The following is a 23,249-nucleotide window of genomic DNA, read 5'->3' as shown; positions in this document are numbered from 1 at the left end:
AGAATTTGAAAAACTCCCACACCAGTAACCAATCCATTTCTTGGAACTCTACATCTCCAGCAATCAGCATAGTTGTAGTCCATACTCTTGACTAGCACAATATTGTTCCTTTCAGAGGGCAAATCACATCTATTGTCTAAATGGCGAAGCCTCCCAGAAATACTCCCCAAACCAGATTCTACCTATCATCCTGTACACCAGTGATACTCAGAGTTCAGTGGTTCGGGAGCCAAATTAGCGGTCAGCATTACCCAAAAGAGCCACAGTAGTGTGAATCCATTGTTGCATTTACTATAGTACTATATATTCATATTTAAACAGTATAATGGGAAATATTTAGTTTGCTTACATATATAAAATTCTCACAGCAAAATGATCAAGGGTTATTATTTTATCAACTGCAATTGGTTAATAACATAGTAAAAGCATCCTGATTGGTTAATTACTTAGACTGGATAATTAAATCTCATCGGGTTTTAATATGTGCTAAACAGAGCCACAGGAGACGCATTAAAGAGCCACTTGCGGATTGTGAGCCTTAGTCTGAGTACCACTGTTACACATTGATTCTTGCAGGAATACAAACTACCACTTGCTAATCCAGAAGTTTTTCACCTGTTTTGACTTCATATGAAGGCTATTCATCTTTAACCCACTCAATTACCAGTTAGGCAGCGTCTACAGCTGTTGGAAATAAAGTTAGTGGAGAGCCAGATGAATCTTTTCTGTCAACTTGATTTCAAACATGCCTAGAAAAATTAACCCATTGTGTTTGTTTGGTCACATTCCTCCACACACTGATCTCAAAAGAAAAGGAGGATGTAACAGAGTGTAGGGCAGATGCATGGAAGTAAACAGATGCGGGGGGAAAAGCTAATATCCTGCTACACCATAAACTGCCATATATGAATCTCCCAGCTTCCCATGAGGATGAGCAAGTAGCAGGAAGATCTATGCCAGTTCTGGTGAGATTCATCTGGCTCTACTCTTAAGAGTCGTAATTCAAGTGAAAAGCAGGGACTCCTAAAATGTAGGATGTGGAAATCCTGATGGGTATATAGATTCTAGATCTGCCACTAGGTGATACATTATAATTAGGGCTGTCAAGCGATTAAAAAAATAATTGCAATTAATTATGCCATTAAAAAAATTAATCACGCGATTAATCGCATTGTTAAATAATAATAGAATACCATTTATTTAAATATTTTTGATGTTTTGTACATTTTCAAATATATTGATTTCAATTACAACACAGAACACAAAGAGTACAGGACTCACTTTATATTTATTTTTTATTACAAATATTTGTGCTGTAAACCCCCTCCCCCCCAAAATAGTATTTTTCAAGTCACCTTATACAAGTACTGTAATGCAATCTTTTTATCATGAAAGTTGAATTTACACATGTAGAATAATGTACAAAAAATAACTGCATTAAAAATAAAACAATATAAACCTTTAGAGCCTACAAGTCCACTCAGTTCTACTTCTCATTCAGCCAGTCACTCAGACAAACAAGTTTGTTTACATTTGCGGGAGATAATGCTATCCACTTCTAGTTTACAATGTCACCTGAAAGTGAGAATGGGTGTTTGCATGGCATTGTTGTAGCCTGCGTTGCAAGGTATTTACATGCCAGATGCGCTAAAGATTCATATCTCCCTTCATGCTTTAACCATCATTCCAGATGACATGTATCCATTCAGCTGATGGATTCTGCTCAATAATGACCCAAAGTAGAGCAGACTGATGCATGTTCACTTTCATCATCTGAATCAGATGCCACCAGCAGAAGGTTGATTTTCTTTTTTGTGGTTCAGGTTCTGTAGTTTCCGCATCGGCGTGTTGCTCTTTAAGACTTCTAAAAGCATGCTCCCCATTTGTCCCGCTCAGATTTTGGAAGGCACTTCAGATTCTTAACCCTGGGGTCGAGTGCTGCAGCTATTTTTAGAAATCTCGCATTGGTACTTTCTTTGCATTTTGTCAAATCTGCAGTGAAAGTTTTCTTAAAAGGAACAACATGTGCTGGGTCATCATCTGAGACTACTATAACATGAAATATATGGCAGAATGCAGGTAAAACAGCAGGAGACGTACTATTCTCCTGCCCCACCCCCCCCAAGGAGCTCAGTCAAAATTTAATTAACACATTATTTTTTTTAACGAGTGTGATCATCATAGAATCCTGTCCCCTGGAATGGTACTGAAGCATGAAGGGGCACCTGAATGTTTAGCATATCTGGCATGTAAATACCTTGCAATACTAGCAACAAAAGTGCCATGTGAATGCCTGTTTTCACTTTCAGGTTTCAGAGTAGCAGCCGTGTTAGTCTGTATCTGTAAAAAGAAAAGGAGTACTTGTGGCACCTTAGGGACTAACAAATTTATTAGAGCATAAGCTTTCAAAGTGAGCTGTAGTTCATGAAAGCTTATGCTCTAATAAATTTGTTAATCTCTAAGGTGCCACAAGTACTCCTTTTCTTTTTTCACTTTCAGGTGACATCGTAAATAAGAAGCCGGCAGCATTATCTCCCATAAATGTAAACAATCTTGTTTGTCTTAATGATTGGCTGAACAAGAAGTAGGAGTAAGTGGCCTTGTAGGCTCTAAAGTTTTACATTGTTTTTCTGAGTGCAGTTATGTAACCAAAAAAAAAAAATCTACATTTGTAAATTGCACTTTCACAATAAAGAGATTGCACTACAGTACTTGTATGAGCTGAATTGAAAAGTACTATTTCTTTTGTTTATCATTTTTTACAGTGCAAGTATTTGTAATAAAAATAACATAAATTGAGTACTGTACACTTTGTCTTTTGTGTTGTAATTTAAATCAATATATTTGAAAATGTAGAAAAACATTCAAAATATTTAATAAATTTGAATTGGTATTCTATTGTTTAACAGTGTGATTAAAACTGCGATTAATTGTGATTACTTTTTTGAGTTAATAGCGCGAGTTAACTGGGATTAATTGACAGCCCTAATTATAATTTATACATTTTTATTTGTTCTTTTGGTAAAAAGGTATTACATGATAAAATGCATCTGGTTTTTCCTAAAGACTAATTTGTCTACAAATTTTCAGCAGCTAAAGGTATGTTAATTGATACTATGGTAAAGTCTACTATATATAGAACTTTGTTTTTGGCGGTGTTTGATTTATTATTCTTGAAAGTACCATAGCCTCTTTGATGTATCATGGAGGGGACCTATAGGATCACACATTTAAGTAAAGGCTCAGAGTCCCAAATTCATAATTTTGCATAAGTGGGAGCGATTCGTTTGGCATCAGTGGAGTTGTTTCTGCTTATATTAGCAGTGAGTTTGACCGAGAACACCCAACTAATTTAAGTAATAGGCAGAATGGGAGACCTGGGTTCTGTTCCCCTTGCTACCCTGACCTGTTGTGTGTCCTTGGGCCAGTCATCTCTTCTATCTTCTGCTTTTTCCCCTCTCACCCTTGCTGTCTTGTCTAAATTTAAGCTTTTGGGGGCAGGGATTCTCTTTTTTTGTACAGTATCTACCACAGCGAGGCCCTGTTCTTAGAGCTTCTAGATGGTACTGAAATAGAAGTACTGTATTTAAACTCAGTTGTATTTTTTGATGTGCACACTTACTAGAATGTGCACATAAAGCATACATAGCTAGGAGAATGCATTCAGTTTGTGACACTTCGTAGTATTTCATTACAGAAATGAATATGTGCAGTATGTGAATTTAATTGCTTCTGTCTTCATGGAGGATTGCACACTGTGACAAAGTTCCTGCGCTACCTTGGTGGGTCTTGCACTTATTGGCGGATTTGCTCACCTTGGAGCTTCACGGCAGCCCTCAGCTTGGCCATTTTTCTGAATTCACAGTCCAGGCCGACGACTCCTGTGTCTGACCAGGAGTTGGGAGGATTTGGGGGGAACCCAGGCCCTCCCTCTACTCTGGGTTCCAGCCCAGGGCCCTGTGGAATGCAGCTGTCTAGAGTGCCTCCTGGAACAGCTGTGCAACAGCTACAACTCCCTGGGCTACTTCCCCATGGCCTCCTCCCAACACCTTCTTTATCCTCACCATAGGACCTTCCTCCTGGTGTCTGATAATGCTTGTACACCTCAGTCCTTCAACAGTCCGTGTTCTCACTCTCGGCTCCTAGTGCCTTTTGCTCCCAGCTCCTCACATACACACCACAAACTGAAGTGAGCTCCTTTTTAAAACCCAGGTGCCCTGATTAGCCTGCCTTAATTGATTCTAGCAGCTTCTTCATTGGTGCAGGTGTTCTAATCAGCCTGTCTTAATTGTCCCCAGAAGATTCCTGATTGTTCTGGAACCTTCCCTGTTACCTTAACCAGGGAAAATGGACCTACTTAGCCTGGGGCTAATATATCTGCCTTCTATTACTCTCCTATAGCCATCTGGCCCGACCCTGTCACACACACATACCCAATTTAACATTTTAAATAAAGCTGGTTACTAGAACACAAAAAGTGTCTGAAAATATTTTCAAAGTGTAAAATCTGCATCACTAATGTCAAACCGTTGAACTGACTTTCTCTTAAAAGTGAACTGCAATGGAAGAATAAATATTAAACCCCAATATTTTGCATTGCATGTCCTCACAAGCTGAACTGCACAGAAATAAACTTTAATTTCTAAAATTCCCTTTTCCTCTCTGTGAAATCATTTTGGTACTTCCTGGTTCACAGAAGGTATCCCAGAATACATCATTCTGTGTTATCACAAATATCGCAGCTTGTGTTTAGTTGCAATGAGAACTCTGGTATTTGTGTTGCCCCTTTCTTGGATATGTTCAATGAACAAGGAGATTCTAAGAGAGTATAAAAGAGGGAAAATAACTTAGTCAAAAATTTCTGAACTGAATGCTTCCTGAAGCCCGATGGATGAGGACGCTCAACACACAAATCTGAACTTAATTCCATTTCTGGGTTTGCTCTGCATTTCACCTTTAAACTCTTACAAATATTCTCAGTGATTTTTTTTTTTAATAAATTTACTCCCCCAGGTTTTTTGTGGAAGTTACAGGAGACTAACAATTGAGGCTTAGAATGGAATGGCCATCATTTAATTTATGGTATAATATTGAAATTTTGTATAATAATGTTGTTAAAGTCCAGGACATATCACCCTTTATGGCTGTCTGCACGTTCTGTTTAAGCTTGTGGAATTCCAGAGGTAAATCATATGGCTAGAGAATCAAGTGGGGTAGGTTTCTGGTTTGTTAGGTAAGAAGAAAATATTTAGAGGTATATTTTCTGTGTAAATGTAGACATGTTATTTCTCTCCCCAAGTGATATTTGAAGTGTAAGGAATGCTATTTCAAATTACACACCACATGGGTGTACACACAAAGTGAAATGAATAGTTAAACCATATGCCTTGTAAATGCCATTTCTCCCCTCAAGAGATCTTTTAGACTCTGCAATTGAAGAGCAGAAAATCTTCTCATAAAGCCTCTTCAGTCTGAAAATATACTTGGTGGAGATGGCTTCCCAATGGAGTCCTCTAACTCTTTCAAGGATTTACTGGAATCTCTGCCTGAATAGTCTTCATATGTTAGTAATTAAGAATCACTAATTATTTCAGTTCTAGAAAGTTAATTTGGATCCAATCAGAATATGTCATGAACACCCATAATCTGGCTAATTACTGATGAAAATACTTTAGCATAGATTTCAGTATTTAGACTAAGCCTGTTTACTCAGATGATGATTTCTCTATCCTTGTTCAGTCAACTAATTTTAATTTATACAGAGTTTTGTCTTTTAGTAGTGCAGAAGTTTTACAGCCCATTCAGTTACTTTGATTTGATTGATGGCATCTTGTTGATTTAGAATGATGCTTTGGCAGAAGAAAAATAGGGTGGAGATATCTGAAATCAAACTGGAAATATATAATTTTTGAAGCAAGTTGGGTGGGTTCCTATTGTAACTGATCTAGCAAAAACCTCACTAAATTGTTAAACTTGTAATTGTCTAAATTTCATCTACATTAGCTTTTTTTGTAATTGTAACTTGTTCTCGGAGTTAGTTTCAGTACCCAGTTTTAAAAATGCTTATGGTTCTTTTCTTTCTTCCTATAGGCTGCCAATACCATCACTTCATCAAGATGAGTAATAGTCACCCACTCCGTCCTTACACAGCTGTGGGGGAAATTGACCATGTTCACATTTTGTCAGAGAATGTCGGTGCTCTGATGAATGGGGAGGAGTATAGTGATGTTACCTTTATTGTAGAAAAGAAACGTTTTCCTGCACATAGAGTGATTCTGGCTGCCAGATGCCATTATTTCAGGTGATGTATTGCTTCTTGTCAGGCTTAAAGGAAACTTTGTGTATGAAATATACATTAAGAAGTTCACAGAGAAATGCTCCCATAATCCACTATTTACTGAACGTGACCTTTCTTGTGTGAGTGCTTCCCAGTGCATCAAAGCATTGTGGCCAACTGTAAAAAGCTGGAAAATACCATGACATTGTAATGTTTTAGACTTTTATTAAATTGGGCTCTCAATTTACAGATTAAAAATAAATAAACTTTAGAATACAAATGGGATAATGTAAATATGATGATGGTTTCCTCTGTAAAGTAAAAGTGTAAATACTGGTAACATGCTTGTATCATAGAATCATAGGACTGGAAAGGAGCTTGAGAGGTCATCTAGTCCAGTCCCCTGCACTCATGGCAGGACTAAGTATTATCTAGACCATCCCTGACAGGTATTTATCTAACCTGCTCTTAAAAAACTCCAATGATGGTGGTTCCACAACCTCCCTAGGCAATTTATTCCAATGCTTAACCACCCTGACAGGTAGGAAGTTTTTCTAATGTCCAACATAAACCTCCCTTGCTGCAATTTAAGCCCAATGCTTCTTGTCTTATCCTCAGAGGTTAAGAAGAACAATTTTTCTCCTTCCTCCTTGTAACAACCTTTTATGTACTTGAAAACTGTTATCATATCCCCTCTCTGTCTTCTCTTTTCCAGACTAAATAAACCCAATTTTTTTCAATCTTCCCTCATAGGTCATGTTTTCTAGACCTTTAATAATTTTTGTTACTCTTCTCCGGACTTTCTCCAATTTGTCCACATCTTTCCTGAAATGTGGTGCCCAGAACTGGACACAGTACTTCAGTTGAGGCCTAATCAATACGGAGTAGAGAGGAAGAATACTTCTTGTGTCTTGCTCACAACACTCCCGCTAATACATCCCATAATGATATCCGCTTTTTTTTTTTTTGCGCAAAAGTGTTACACTGTTGACTCATATTTAGCTTGTGGTCCACTATGACCCCCAGATCTCTTTCCTTCCTAGGCAGTCATTTCCCATTTTGTATACAACTTATTTATTAAAAATATTTAGTTTTAGCCTTTCTTGCTGAAATTGTTCATTTAAAAGAGTCTATCTGCTGCAATATGAACTAGGAAATACTGCATATTTAAAAATTGGGTTGAAACTCATGTCTCGTTTTAACACAGCAGATCTACTTACCATTCTTAAAATGTGCCTAGTAAAATTTCAAGATAATTCTTCTCTTATATGAATGCCAGAGAGACTAGTGATTAAACTAAGATGTATGTGTACAGAATGCACAAATTACCTATCATCTAGAGAAAACATGTTGCAAATTTTTTTATTCTTCTCAAATCTCATCACCTCGGCCTCCAATGCTGTCCTATGCCATAGTTAGTGGATAGAGCAAGGAAATGGGGATTGATACTCCTGGGTTCTGCTGTCAGTTCTGCTATTCTTTCATAGTAAGAGCATTAGCAAGTCATTTCACCTGTCTGTACTTCTGCTTCCCCAACTTTCAGTGGGGCTGCACAGGTGTCACTAAGGACATAATTTGATCTGAAAACTCTCTTACTGCTGGTGGTGATATGTGAGGAGGAAAGAATCTAACTTAACTGTCAGATCCCAGGGTGAATTTTCAGAGCTGAAATTAAAAAAACAAACAACAACCTCCTCACATCTCATTCTTTTTACCGGTAAACTGACTAAACTTGATGTAGAATAATTGAGATAATGATGAAGAGACCCCACAGTGTTATTCCTACGTAGACACTATCAGAGTAGAGCTGAATTTTAAGCTGTCTACACAGCTTCCATTTCATATTTTCAAGACCATTCTTTTTCATTTTATGTGGTCTCTTCTGAGGAGCCATTGCAAATATATCTTCATTTATTTTTTCACCTGGCATTTGGATGCTTGATTTATTTACTTTACTGTTTAAATATATATAATAAGGCACCTATTATGAGGGTGCAAGTTTCTCACATTTTCTTTCTGTCTCTAGAGCATTATTATATGGTGGAATGAGAGAATCTCAGCCTGAAGCAGAAATCCCTCTTCAGGATACCACTGCAGAAGCATTTACAATGCTGCTGAAATATATCTACACAGGCCGCGCTACATTAAGAGATGAGAAAGAAGAGGTACTCCTGGATTTCCTGAGCCTGGCTCACAAATATGGATTCCCAGAACTGGAGGATTCCACCTCTGAGTATCTTTGCACCATACTTAATGTTCAGAACGTTTGTATGACCTTTGATGTTGCCAGTCTCTACTCGCTTCCTAAACTGACTTGTATGTGCTGTATGTTTATGGATAGAAATGCTCAAGAGGTGCTCTCCAGTGAAGGTTTTCTGTCACTTTCTAAGGTGCGTCTTTGTAAGTTCTTTCAGGCATGTTGGTTGTGGTCTACAAAAAACACTATGATAAAATGCTAATAGTGGTCTGAAATGAAGAAAAGAGAAGCATAGGCTAAGTAATAAGATACTTTAATAGTAAGGTCAGTTAGCAGTGAAATTGCATTGCTGGAGTTACTCAAGTCAAGATGAGATGAATAAGTAATATTTTGTAGAATTCTATGAACATAAACATTGTGGTAATAAAGAGACCCTAAAGATCATTCCTAAATGTAATATCTATTGAGCTAGTCAATTGTGACAAATTATAAAACTTAAACGTGACTCTTTAACAGGACATTGTCAAGGGTAGGAGGAAAATATTTACCTTCTTTTCTTCTCTGTTTTCTTACCTATTTGTAAAGTCTGCACTGTCCTGTAAACAGTATACTGGCATTTGAAATCTGGCCAAAGTGTATGCAGTAAAGGTTTGGAGGAGGGAGTTGCAAAGATGGCAAGTTTAGTTTATATTCATTCTCCTGATCCTAAGGCTCCTACGCTCAGGATCAGTCTCCCAGCATAAGTTGGAGCGGCCTTTGGGCTGCTGCAATTTACACCAGCTGTTAATTGTCCCAACAGTCTGAAACCACAATTGTGGATTATTGCAGTGTAGGGTATTCTAGTTATGTCCATTCCTCTGGTCACATCCCCTACATTGTACTAGATGTAGTATATGAATGTGCGTAGGAATCTCTGTGGTGGCTCTGTGCCACTGGAGTTGCCCTGTGCACTAGAGCAGGGGCGGGCAAACTTTTTGGCCCGAGGGCCACATCAGGTTTCTGAAACTGTATGGAGGGCCGGGTAGGGAAGGCTGTGCCTCGCCAAACAGCCTGGCCCCCGCCCCTTCCAACTTTCTGCCCCCTCAGAACCCTTGACCCATCCAACCTCCCCTTGTCCCCTGACCGCCTCCTCCCAGGACTCCCCGCCCCCTATCCAACTCCCCTGTCCCCTGACTGCCCTGACCCCAATCCACATCCCTGACCCCTGACAGGCCCCCCAGCACTCCCACGCTTATCCAACCGCTCCCTGTCACCTGACTGCCCCCCCTCAGAACCCCTGACCCATCCAACCCCCTGCTCCTTGTCCCCTAACTGCCCCCCACACACCCCCCGGACCTCACTCTCTATCCAACCCCCCCGCTCCCTGTCCCCTGACTGGCCTGACCCCTATCCACACCCCCGACCCCTGACAGGCCTCCGGGGACTCCCACACCTATCCAACCTCCCCTGTTCCCTGTCCCCTGACTGCCCCCCCAAACTTCTGTCCCATCAACCTCCCCCTGCTCCCTGACAGCCCCCCGGGACCTCCTGCCTCTTATCCAACCCCCCCGCTCCCTTACCATGCCTCTGAGAGCACCAGGACTGCCAGCCGTGCTGCCCAGATGGAGCCAGTTTTGCTGCCTGTGTGGCAGCATGGCTGCGGGGAAGGGGAGGCAGCAGGGGAGGGGCTGGGGGCTAGCCTCCCTGGCCGGGAGCTCAAGAGTCGGTCAGGATGGTCCTGTGGGCCGGATGTGGCCCGCGGGCCGTAGTTTGCCCACCTCTGCACTAGATTTCAGAGTAGCAGCTGTGTTAGTCTGTATCCACAAAAAGAACAGGAGTACTTGTGGCACCTTAGAGACTAACAAATTTATTTGAGCATAAGCTTTTGTGGGGTACAGCCCACTTCATTGGATGCATGCAGTGCAAAATACAGTAGGACAATTTTATATACACAGAGAACATGAAACAATGGATGTTACCATGCACACTATAATGAGAGTGATCAGTTAAGGTGAGCTATTACCAGCAGGTGAGAAAAAAAAAAAACTTTTGTAGTGATAATCAAGATGGGTCATTTCCAGCAGTTAAGAACATGTGAGGAACAGTTCGGTGGCGGGGGGAGGGGGGGAAATAAACATGGGGAAATAGTTTTACTTTGTGTAATGACACAACCACTCCCAGTCTTTATTCAAGCCTAATTTAATGGTATCCAGTTTGCAAATTAATTCCAATTCAGCAGTCTCTCGTTGGAGTCTGTTTTTGAAGTTTTGTTGTTGTAATATTGTGACTTTTAGGTCTGTAATTGAGTGACCAGAGAGACTGAAGTGTTCTCCGACAGGTTTTTGAATGTTATAATTCTTAACATGTGATTTGTGTCCATTTATTCTTTTACATAGAGACTGTCTGGTTTGGCCAATGTACATGGCAGAGCGGCATTGCTGGCACATGATGGTGTATATCACATTGGTAGATGTGCAGTTGAAGGAGCCTCTGATAGTGTGGCTGATGTGATAAGGCCCTTTGATGGTGTCCCCTGAATAGATATGTGGACACCGTTGGCAATGGGCTTTGTTGCAAGGCTAGGTTTCTGGGTTAGTGTTTTTGGTGTGTGGTTGCTGGTGAGTATTTGCTTGAGGTTGGGGGGCTGTCTGTAAGCAAGGAGTGGCCTGTCTCCCAAGCTTTGTGCGAGTGATGGGTTGTCCTTAGGGATAGGTTGTAGATCCTTGATGATGTGCTGGAGAGGTTTTAGTTGGGGGCTGAAGGTGATGGCTAGTGGTGTTCTGTTACTTTCTTTGTTGTGCCTGTCCTGTAGTCAGTGACTTCTGGGTACTCTTCTGGCTCTGTCAATCTGTTTCTTCACTTCAGCAGGTGGCTATTGTAGTTGTAAGAATGCTTGATAGAGATCTTGTAGGTGTTTGTCTCTGTCTGAGGGGTTGGCACAAATGCATTTGTATCTTAGAGCTTGGCTGTAGACAATGGATCGTGTGGTGTGGTCTGGATGAAAGCTGGAGGCATGTAGGTAAGTATAGTGGTCAGTAGGTTTCCGGTATAGGGTGATATTTGTGACCATCACTTATTAGCACCGTAGTGTCCAGGAAGTGGACCTCTTGTGTGGACTGGTCCAGGCTGAGGTTGATGTTGGGATGGAAATTGTTGAAATCATGGAGGAATTTCTCAAGGGCTTCTTTTCCATGAGTCCAGATGATGAAGATGTCATCAATGTAGTGCAAGTAAAGTAGAGGCATTAGGGGACGAGAGCTGAGGAAGCGTTGTTCCAAGTCAGCCATAAAAATGTTGGCATACTGTGGGGCCATGCGGTTATCCATAGCAGTGCTGCTGATTTGAAGGTATATACATTGTCCCCAAATGTGAAATAGTTATGAGTGAGGACAAAGTCACAGGTCAGCCACCAGGTGTGCCGTGACATTACTGGGGATAGTGTTCCTGATGGCTTGTAGTCCATCTTTGTGTGTAATGTTGGTGTAGAGGGCTTCTACATCCATAGTGGCTAGGATGGTGTTTTTAGGAAGATCACCGATGGATTGTAGTTTCCTCAGGAAGTCAGTGGTGTCTCGAAGATAGCTGGTAGCGTAGGACCTGAGGAGGGAGTCTACTTAGCCAGACAATCCTTCTGTCAGGGTGCCAATGCCTGAGACGATGGAGTGTCCAGTATTTCCACATTTATGGATCTTGGGTAATAGATAGAATACCCATGCTCGGGGCTCTAGGGGTGTGTCTAGGCAGCTCTCCAACACCACATTCTACAAGCCATTACCCTCTGATCCCACTGAGGGTTACCAAAAGAAACTACACCATCTACTCAAGAAACTCCCTGAAAAAGCACAAGAGCAAATCCGCACAGACACACTCCTAGAACCCCAAGCAGGCCCCCTGACAGCAGGATTGTCTGGCTATGTAGACTCCCTCCTCAGGCCCTACACTACCAGCACTTCTAGTTATCTTCGAGACACCACTGACTTCCTGAGGAAACTACAGTCCTGCTGGTAATAGCTCACCTTAACTGATCACTCTCATTATAGTGTGCAAACCCATTGTTTCATATTCTCTGTGTATATAAAATCGTCCTATTGTATTTTCCACTGCATGCAACCAATGAAGTGGGCTGTAGCCCATGAAAGCTTATGCTCAAATAAATTAGTTAGTCTCTAAGGTGCCACAAGTAGTCCTGTTCTCTCTGCACTAGAGTGAGCCTTCTGGGCTGGATACATCAATGTTACAGTGCCAAGTGGCTACACTGCACCAGAGAATTTAGTCCTAGATGTCTTTTCTTCTACAGTAAATGCTCCCATATTGTTTCATCTGCCTCAAAACTCAGTACCAGTAACCCAGCTCTCAAACCAGCATACATGTGAAGTAGCAGAATTTTTTTTGTAAGAATGCAAGTTTCAGTTTCAAGCTTTCAATGTGTGGTTATAAAGGGATATTAAAACACGTATGAAAAATATTTTAAGTCCCTTTTATTGTAAAAAATACACTGACTTTTTTGGCAGGTTTAACGAGAACATTTATTCTACGAATTGGGGCCAGAGACCTTACAGAGCTAACTAACTCGGTATCTGGTTACGAAGGAGACTATAATTGCTTCCCCTCACTTTTGACACTTAAGTCCTCACTGTTAACTACTTGATGCCAGATATTATATGTCAACTAAGAATGCATTGGGGATAACATCAGTGTAAAATGGAACAAATCAGCAGACTCCAATGACCAGGAAACATGCTACCTCCTTTCAGTAACTGGTGTTCGTGGGATAACCAGTGCTGCAGGAGGACTTCCTTTTTCTAAGGCTCATTCCTACTTATACTGTCTGCAAAGTGAAAATGCAAAAAGTTGTTCAATTCTGGTTGGTTTCATTTTGCAATAGGTGCGTGTTTGTGCTTCTGTCTCGGAGATAAAGCTATGTGAATATTTTCTGCAGTTACCAGCTTGGCCCCAAAAAAGAAAGGAGGAGGGAAAGAGCTTGGAGTGGGTAATACAAAACCTGCATCTAATTTTCACACCAGTGATCATATAGATAAGTTCAGAAGTGTGCTACCAAAATTTTACTTTAGCAGCCAACTATTTTGCCAAATCTAAAAATCACCTTTATTTACTCCTTGACCCATCAGAAATGAGAATTTAAAGTACATTGGGATACCATTAATTTGAGTGGCTTGACACACTTACACACTCTAAGCCTAGTTTTGGTGGTGGTAGTACAATCATAACCTATTACGTAAGTAGAAAATCTAGAATTCTTGCATAAGTGATTTAAAATGAGTAAAAGCAAGTAAGCTACAACTGAGTACAATACTCAAAATAAAAACTGAAAGGCCAGGGAGGCTGCTCAGTAAGAGAGTCGTAGTGAGCCAGTAGTGTTTTCGTCTCTGACCAAGAAGGTTAGGATTCAAGTATGAGGACTTTGGCTTATACTTTGATCTGACAGTGCAGGGCATTCACTCCTTTGGGAATGTTGCTCTTTTAGAGGTGCCATCTGCTAGATAGGCATTAAACCAATGTCCTGACCAAAATTCCTTTTCTCAGTAAAATACTTTCTAATGCCCTGGCTACATGTGAGCTATTTAATGGCAGTTAATGGCTATGGTGTTTGTCTACAGAGTCACTGTCCCACTAGTATAATCAAATTTTGAAAGAACTTTTATAGCTTTACTAGTTAAAGATCTGTTAATTTTTGTTATGTTTTAGACATGAATTTTCTTGGTTGTTCTCTACTTAGGCTGCTCTTCTAAATGTTGTGCTGAGGGATTCATTTGCAGCACCTGAGAAGGATATTTTCCAGGCTTTGATGAACTGGTGTAAACATAACCCCAAGGAGAATCATGCTGAAATCATGCAGGCAGTACGCTTACCCCTGATGAGTCTGACAGAGCTACTAAATGTTGTAAGACCTTCTGGATTGCTGTCACCTGATGCCATTCTGGATGCCATTAAAGTCCGTTCTGAAAGTCGGGACATGGACCTCAACTACAGGGGCATGCTAAGTGAGCATCAGTATTTTTTTAAACTTGTTGAGGATGGACTTTCAAAATGCAACTGTTCTATGGCGAGGGCCCTGACAAATCCAGTCATGAAAAAATGTGTAATGGACTGTGAAATCTGGTCTCCTCCTGTGAAATCAGGTCTTTTGTGTGCTTTTACCTTGTACTATACAGATTTCATGGGAGAGACCAGTGTTTCTCAAATTGGGGATCCTGACCCAAAACGGAGTTGCAGGGGGTCCCAAGGTTATTTTAGGGGGGTATGGTATTGCCACCCTTGATTCTGCACTGCCTTCAGAGCTGGGTGGCTGGAGAGCGGTGGCTGTTGGCCAGGCACCCAGCTCTGAAGGCAGCGCCCTGCCAACAGCAGCACAGAAGTAAGTGTGGCAATACCATGCCATGCCACCCTCACTTCTGCACTGCTGCCTTAAGAGCTGGGCAGCTGGAGAGCAGCAGCTGCTGACTGAGGGCCCAGCTCTGCAGGCAGCAGCACAGAAGCAAGGGTGGCAATACCATACCATGCCATCCTCACTTCTGCACTGTTGCTGGCAGTGGCTTTCCCTTGAAGGTTGGGCTCCCAGCCAGCAGCCATTGCTTTCCAGCTGCCCAGCACTGAAGGTAGCGCCACTGCCAGCAATCGTGCAGAGGTAAGGATAGCAGTACGGTAACCCCCCCCCCAATAATGTTGCAATTCTCCCCCCCACCCCCCAAAACTCTTTTTTGGGTCAGGACCCCTACAATTGTAACACTGTGAAATTTCAGATTTAAATAGCTGAAATCATGAAATTTACTATTTTTAAAATGCTATGACCGTGAAATTGACCAAAATGGACTGTGAATTTGGTAGGGCCCAATGTATGGATTTATAATTTACCAGTAGAAATGAGTGGAATATTACTAATTGGAAAATACCTATACAATTAAAATGCCTAAACCAACACCTTGGGAATGCTTGGAAATATCTGAAATTGCTTTAAGTGAGAGTGAGTTTTTTATCTAACCCTGGAGGCAGAAAGAGTAATGAAAAGTATAACTGGAATAGGTTCCTAACTTTCATTTGCTCTTTTTCTGAAGAATTGCAATGGCAGTGATGACAAACATTAAATGGAAATCAGGAAAATGTTAACTCCACATATTCTAGATGTTGCTTCAGTATGTAAATTACAGCAGAGTGCATTTTTATCAAAATGCTTAATTTTTCCTCAAGAAAAACCATTTGCAGAACCTTCTATCTAAAAATTTATCAAACTTTAATGCAGGCATCTATCAGATTTTTATTGCTAATTTTGTAATAAAAATAATAATTTTGCTGTTTAGTTTCAAAATATTCTGTATCTGATTTTTTCTTTTCCCCTTTACATTGTTTGCGTACATAATGTGTAAAATGAAAATCAGTCCCTGCACCAGAGAGCTTACATTTTAGGTATGAAAAGAGAGGAAAGCATTTCACTTGTGTTTGCTGTAATAGGAACCTGTCTCCACCATTGTACTAGATTATTTGTATCATTTGTGAATTAGGCTTTAACCTTTTACAGTTGGCAAAGTGTTTTATTAAAACATTTGTGTGCTATAAAGTAACGCTTACATAGCACAGAATATTTACCCTCCAATTGAGAATAATGTTGAATACTCTTAGAGAATATTCTGTATTGTGGTCTCTTAAATCATACAGGATGAGTTTTCCATCATGAGAAACTGCTTTTTTTTTTTTTTTTTTTTTTTTTTTTAAGCAGCTGTCCCTTCAGATTTTTCACTTTGGAAACTTCAGGCCTTACTGATCCTCTGCATTCATGTTGATAGCATTTGATAGCAGGCACCGAAGCACATGATTTTTCACTCTGTCAATAATGTAGCTATTTTAAGAATTGGATTCCTGTAGCTTTTCCTTAAGTATTAAATTCAAATTAAACTGTAAACTATCATCAGAAAACTATTCACTTCAAAGTATTAAATAATGCATCATGAAATGTGTATGGTTAGCCCACTTAATTATTACTACTTTCAGAGAATAGGCAGATTTCCAGAAACTTCACACACAGTTCAGGATAGAAAGACAGCAGTTGTAACAGATCCATGTACATTCTCTTAAAGGCGAGGCTGCCTTGTTCTACACAAGCCTTCCTCCTGTCAATAAATACCTATGTTTCAGCCTTATGATCTGAGACACCATGTACTCAATAGCAAGCTGGACCTAAATTTTGCAGCAAGCTCCATGGATTCTGCAGCAGCTTCATTTAAATCTTAAAAAGTTTGAAAAATTAAATATGAACTTATACTGGAAACAGTAGCCTGTTATACTAAGTTCAGTTTATTTTTATGCTGTCCACTCATGTTTAGTCTTCAATATGCTTGTAAATATTTGTATTGACAATAAAAATCTATTGTACAAAATTAGTGTGGGGTGGGTCCAGCTGGAGGTTGTGACAGGTGGATAAAAGACAGGTGGGACTTTTGGCATTTGTGGAAGCAACGGAGGCTGTTTGTAATTATGGGGGCAGCATCTTAGCTGGGTGTTTCTGCTAACATGTTCGTCAATGAAATGTTTAAAATGTCAACATTTTAACTTGCATTATCTAGGTTTTAGACATAACACTATATTGAAATGAATGGCAAAATGTACACCCTAAAGCTATTGTCAGCCTGTCTGCAGAGTCAGGAAGACAACACAGTATTTTGCATTCAGGTCATATTTTTCAGCATTTTCTTTGCAATTATGAGGGATAGAAGCATTTTTTTTAAAGAAACAATACTTTATCTCAACACTTTTCAACCATATATCTCAGTATTTTACAAATGAAGTTAAGGATCATTATCTCTAACTATTTTGATAAGACTAGATTTTGTGGCACAATTCTATGGCAAAGGTTGGATTTTGCTGCTTTGGCAGACAAAGGCGCCCAAGTTGTAGGCCCTATTTCAAAGACCATTGAGCCAATAAATTCCCATTAACTTCATTGGCCTTTGGATTAGGCTCTCACAGCCCTGAAGCAACCTGAAGGGTTGTGTAGCCACCAAATCATCTCTGCTAATTTGTTTGTGCTGTAAAATCGTAACTGGTAAGCAACTCTTTCTTTCCACTTTTAGTATCAGGTGAGAACATTGCAACTATGAAATATGGAGCCCAGGTTGTAAAAGGAGAGCTGAAGTCTGCTTTGCTAGATGGGGACACACAGAATTACGACTTGGATCATGGTTTTTCCCGACACCCGATTGATGATGACTGCCGTTCTGGCATTGAAATTAAACTAGGTCAGCCATCGATAGTCAACCACATACGAATACTACTCTGGGACAGAGATAGCCGGTATGTGACAAGTCACCCTGATTTAAGAGAAATTAAAACTGATTATACCCCACCTGCCTCAATGATAAAATATTGAATTATTAACTTTTATTAAATGCCTATAAATTGCACAGTTTCAATAACATATCATGGTTGGGATAGCATTGACAACTTGAATTTAAATGTTAATTTTTAACATTTGAATAGGCTTATGAGGTTTTTTTGCTTCATACTTGTTACTTATGTAACAAGTCACGTTCACTTTGCAGTATTAAAATACATAATATTTAGTCATCTACATGCTTTAAATATGTAAAACTTCTTTTTACTAATAACTGCTTAAATTATTAAAATCATTTTAAACAAGCGGTTCATTTCTCTCCATTTATGCTGTCTACGTTTCTCATTTGCTCTTAGATAATGACACTGGGCTGGTCAGTTTCACTTTCTGGTTCTCCTGCAGTGACATGATATTTTTATTAGAGCATAAGCTTTCGTGAGCTACAGCTCACTTCATCGGATGAAGTGAGCTGTAGCTCACGAAAGCTTATGCTCTAATAAATTTGTTAGTCTCTAAGGTGCCACAAGTACTCCTTTTCTTTTTGCGAATACAGACTAACACGGCTGCTACTCTGAAACCTATGATATTTTTGTGTTTCAGTTCACAATACTGCAAGAGAATTTTAAAATGAGTTCTTTTGGTTAAAATGATATTATTTTAATGAAAAACCTTTCTGTTTCTGTTAGGTTTGTGACAGTAACCTATGTGTAATAAAATTGCCCAGATTGGTAATTACCAAGTTATGAATATAGTTCTTAGGGACCTGTTTAAGGAGACTTGTGAAATTTGAATGATCACTGCCCACTTAACTAATATAACTACCCTACCTCATATTTTATTCTTGCTACTTTATGTTCTTAAAGAATCAAATTGCACACACGTTTAACAGTTGGGTGACACTGTTACTTTGGAAATTCCAAGCCTTATTTTCTATTAGCAAAAATATATCAATTTAATACTAGCTATCAGGAAGGGTTTTTTTTAATTTTATTAATAGTTCTCTAAATCATACAGCTCTCTGCAAATATTTTTATTCTGTGCAATATCTTTATTCTGTTATGCAAGAGGAAAGTTTTCATGCCTTTGTTTTTCACAGAGTATTACATTTAATATACAAAAGTAATGAGCTTTTGTACACTGAAATGATTCCGTCAGCCTAGTGTCTGCATAGGGACTTAGGTCAACTTAACTACATTGCTCGGGTGTATGGATTTTTCACACCCTGAGCAATGTAGTTGGTTCAATATTCTAGTGTAGACCATCCTTGTGTTAAACTAATCCCAGGTCTTTAACAATATATAGTCAGTAAATTGTCACCCTGCCATTGGATTTTGTAACCAACTCTCATTATTTTAGAATAAAAAATATTAACATTACTAATACTTTCAAATAAACTCACTTATCTCAAGTGCAGTTATTGTTCTTTCAGAATAACATATACTGATTTTTTTTTAGAAGTGACCTGTTAGTTTAAAAGCTAAACTTTTATTGTTGAGCAAAAGTTCCATCAACTCAGGAGTACTGGAATTTGTGGTATTTTTCTTTCTCCCTTGGAAACACCAAAAGTCAACAGATTTAAAGCTTCTAAAGAAATACTTTTTAGTCAATGCATAAATAACCAATTGAACTAATTGTAACAAGATATATGAACCAACTAAGTAAAAAACAGTAGAATTCAAAAAAAGATTAGATAAATTACACGGATAGAGAGGCAACTGTACCTAACTAGGTCAAGACTGATAAAGAAAATCAATGAAAAAGATGTCATGACACAAAATAAACTTCCATTTTCCAGTTAAGGGTTTCAGGCTGACATTTATGATCTGCTAAATTTTCTCTGCTATCTTGTTAATATTTCAGTAAAGTAATTGCAGTGCTGGTTTTAAATTTAGCTCATCTTATTACTGGGAATTCTGAATTTGGCCATTTTATGTAGTTCTGAAAATATCTTTTAACATATGATTACGTTAACATTTATTTTTAAAGTAATTTGTAATGCAGCCTCCTCACAGAAGTCTGGATATGGATCCCTTTTGTGAAAATATATTTTTACATAGACACCAACTTCCCGAAAGCAGGTTATTTCACGAGTATTGACTGCTTCTATTCTAACGATTATTTTTGGCAATCCACAGGTCTTATTCCTACTATATTGAGGTGTCCATGGACGAGCTAGACTGGATCCGTGTGATCGATCATTCTAAATATCTTTGTCGGTCCTGGCAGAAGCTGTATTTTCCTGCCCGTGTCTGCAGGTTAGTTTATATGCATAATACTGTCTGCGTATCTTTCCAATTCTTAGGCACCTAAATAAGTGGCTTGATTTTCACAGGTGTTGAGCACCCACATCTGATAGTAATTTCAATGAAAGTTGTGGATGTCACTTATCTACAAATATCAGACTAGGTCTGTAGATGCATAAATATGAATTTAGTTGCTGAACTTTAGGGAACCATGTTTGAAAACTTTGGTGCTCTTCTCTCTCTCTCTAAATATATTTACAGCACAGTTGAACAATAGTTTGTGTATTCTTTTCTCTCTTCCTCTAGTTATAGTCCAATGAGGTAAGACTGTTAGTATTTTTTCATTCCATAAAAGTAGTACTCAGCAGCTGTGATTTGCTGAGAAATTTTGAAATGCTTTAAAATGTTCATGATATACACTGTAAATCTTTTTAATAAATGATCTCTTTTGTATATAAAAATGAAAAGTAAAGTAGTGGAACCATATGGCAAACTACACAATGATAGCCCAAAAAGGGCCTGTCCCTTCTTGTAGGGCTCTTATGCCTCGGCAAGTAGATTTTTTTCCCCCCCAGGAGACAGCCCTTAGTGGGGAGATGTCCCTGATAATGGAGGGAAAGAGGTCACTGGGCACAGGGGAACCTCGTTAAAAAATTCTCTCCCTCCTTTTCCCTACTGCAAGTAGAGCTTTTCTGCAGGAGAGAGGCCATTGTGCTAGGAGATGTACAAATACCTACAAAGACATGGTCCCTCAGTCAAAGAGTTTACAACCTCTAAAAAAGATGGCCCAGTGGCTGGGTGCTAGTCTGGGACCTTGGAGACCTCTGTTCAGTTCTCTACTCTGCGCAGATTTCTTGAATGAATTTTAGGCAAGTAACTTAGTCTCTTTTTGACTCATTTTATTGTATTATGGAGATAATAGCACTTCCCTATGTCACAGAGGTGTTGAAGATAATTTTTTTAAATTGAGGCATCCTGATACTGATGGAGACATATCATACATTGATAAAAGAGAGATAAAAAGTGATGGAGGAAAGGGATTCAACATACAGGCACGTTTCTTCTTTGAGTGATTGTCCTCACAGATTCCACATGTGGTGCACATGTGCCTCAGTTGCATCAGTGATGCATTTAGACAGGGCCTAAAAGGAACACCGCTCCCTGGACCAAGGCAAGCACCAATTTATTTTTTCCCCTTCTCCAGACAGAACAGAAAGCATCTCCTAAGACTCACTCCTCCAGAAGTCTTAATGTGAAGACCTGTTCTAATGCCCCAGTAGTGATGGTCTCTTCTCGTTCCATGGAGCGCGCTTGGCTCTCAGCCTTCAAGACGCCTGTTTTCACATTTCAATACACTTGGCTCAGAGAAAGCACCTGAGATTCCTGATTGGAACATCACACTATCAATAGAGTCCTACCCTTTGGTCTTTCCATAGCCCCACAGGTGATCACCAACATGTTAGATATGTGGCTGCCCATCTGAGAAGACAAGAAATCCAAGTGTATCCCCTCCTGGTGACTGGCTGGTATGGGGGAAATCCCCTACCATCCCATCTCCCAACAAGTGACCGATTCACTTCAGAAGACACTAAACCTCTTTGTTGTTAGGACTTGGGGTCAACAGAGAAAAATCCACACTGACCACAATTCAGACCGTGGAGTTATCAGGACACTCTTAGATTCCAAGTAGGCAAAAGTGTACCTCCCTTAACCCAAGTTTCAGATTATGTTCAACCTAATAATAAACTTCAGACTCATTGATAACATTACTGAGGACTGGTCTCATACTTCTGGGGACATATCAGCATGTCGATATGTCACACAGTATGCTGGACTTCACCTTTCGCCCTTTCAAGATTGAGGTTGAGATCAACATAACTACTAGATAGGCACAGTGTGGATCAGGTGGTCACAGCTCCTCAGGAGGCCCTATTCTCATTGGATTGGTGGATGTATCCAACCCAGGTGTGCAGTTGTGTACTCTTTTCAGTGCTTTAACTAACAAAGACTCTAGAAACAGATGCTTGTGCTCAGATGGGGAGCCCATCTTAACCATTTGAAGATCCAAGTGAAGTGGTCTGCCCATGAGGCTTTCCTATATACAAACATTCTGAAATTCAGGCTATCTGACTGGCGTGTAGCGATTTTCTGCCCCTCATCTGTTAGACAATACAAGTGCTTAGGGACAACAGTTCCACAGCGATGCGCTATATCAGTAGGTAAGGGGGAACTATATCCTCTCCTCTATGCCAGGAAGGTACACATCTCGGGGACTGGTTCATTCATCATCACATTACTCCAACAGCTCTACATCACACTGGCAGACCATCTCAGCAGAGACTTATCCAAAAACCATAAATGGTCCCTCAAGACCGTGGTCTTCCTAAATATCTGTTTCAGATTGGGATTCCTACAGGTGGACAACTGTCCAGGGTTCTGCTCCAAGTGAGGTGTGAGTCTGGGCTTCCTCTCGGACACCTTTCTCATTTTTGTCTGCTCCTGGTTTGATGTACACCTTTCCATCAATACCCAGAGTCATGAGGAACCTCAAGCAGGCTGCGGGTCAGATCATTGTGATAGTTCCAGCATGGGCCAGATAACTTTGGTATTTGGACTACATGAACTTGTCAATATGCAGGTCCTCCTGGATTTTATCCTGCAGAACAATGGCTGAATCCTGCACCTGGACTTGAAAGTCTGGGTGCTGGCTGGCTGACATTAAAAAAAGAGCTCTTGTTCCAGATGTTGTTTCCACATTATATTTGTGTGTGCCAATGTTTGTGATTGGAGACTTTTTTCAGCAGTGCATGTGGGTCAATCTCACAACCTAGACTCCCTCACACTGTGGACTGAACATATATAGGGAGGGGTGGACCTGCCACCATTCCAGTTCTTTCTCGATCACCTGTGGATTGAAATGGAGCATTGCAGTGTTTGCTGACTTTCTAGCTACACGCTACTTTTCTGTGTGTTTTTTTTTTCTTTTAATATCATTCCCTTTTCCAGCAATTTTGTTGTCTTTTCCCAGCGAGAGTTTGTGCCTTCTTTAATTTTTCAGCCATGGGTTGGGCTCTTCCTATCTATTAGCCCCCTTTTCGACTGTAACTTCCTTTCTGCAGGTTATGCCCCAAACCCCAGATTTCATACCTGTTATAGGTCCTTCCCCCTCTCCCATTGGCATTCTGGCTGCCTTGGAGAGTTCCACATCCC

The 23,249-nt window shown here is 39.9% G+C and overlaps 1 protein-coding gene across 6 annotated transcripts in view; it reads left to right on the top strand.

Moving 5' to 3' along the window:
• BTBD9 (BTB domain containing 9) overlaps positions 1 to 23,249 on the top strand; it is a 301,113-nt gene that overhangs the window by 17,090 nt on the left and 260,774 nt on the right. For 3 of the 6 annotated variants that reach the window (XM_043511608.1, XM_043511610.1, XM_043511611.1), the window contains exons 1-6: positions 3,691 to 3,782; positions 6,091 to 6,301; positions 8,304 to 8,667; positions 14,191 to 14,455; positions 17,537 to 17,756; positions 19,932 to 20,051. In XM_043511608.1, the coding sequence (XP_043367543.1) occupies positions 6,117 to 6,301; positions 8,304 to 8,667; positions 14,191 to 14,455; positions 17,537 to 17,756; positions 19,932 to 20,051 (1,154 nt within the window). In that variant the 5' untranslated portion in view covers positions 3,691 to 3,782; positions 6,091 to 6,116. Of the gene's footprint in view, positions 1 to 3,690; positions 3,783 to 6,089; positions 6,302 to 8,303; positions 8,668 to 14,190; positions 14,456 to 17,536; positions 17,757 to 19,931; positions 20,052 to 23,249 lie in introns of those variants that run through there. The other 3 variants (XM_038394494.2, XM_038394501.2, XM_043511609.1) reach the window with 2 other exon arrangements.

This window comes from Dermochelys coriacea, chromosome 3 (genome assembly GCF_009764565.3).
Source record: "Dermochelys coriacea isolate rDerCor1 chromosome 3, rDerCor1.pri.v4, whole genome shotgun sequence".
NCBI lineage: Eukaryota > Metazoa > Chordata > Testudines > Dermochelyidae > Dermochelys > Dermochelys coriacea.
The sequence above is the reverse complement of the archived record's forward strand: the minus strand, read 5'-3'. Positions and strand labels throughout refer to the sequence as shown.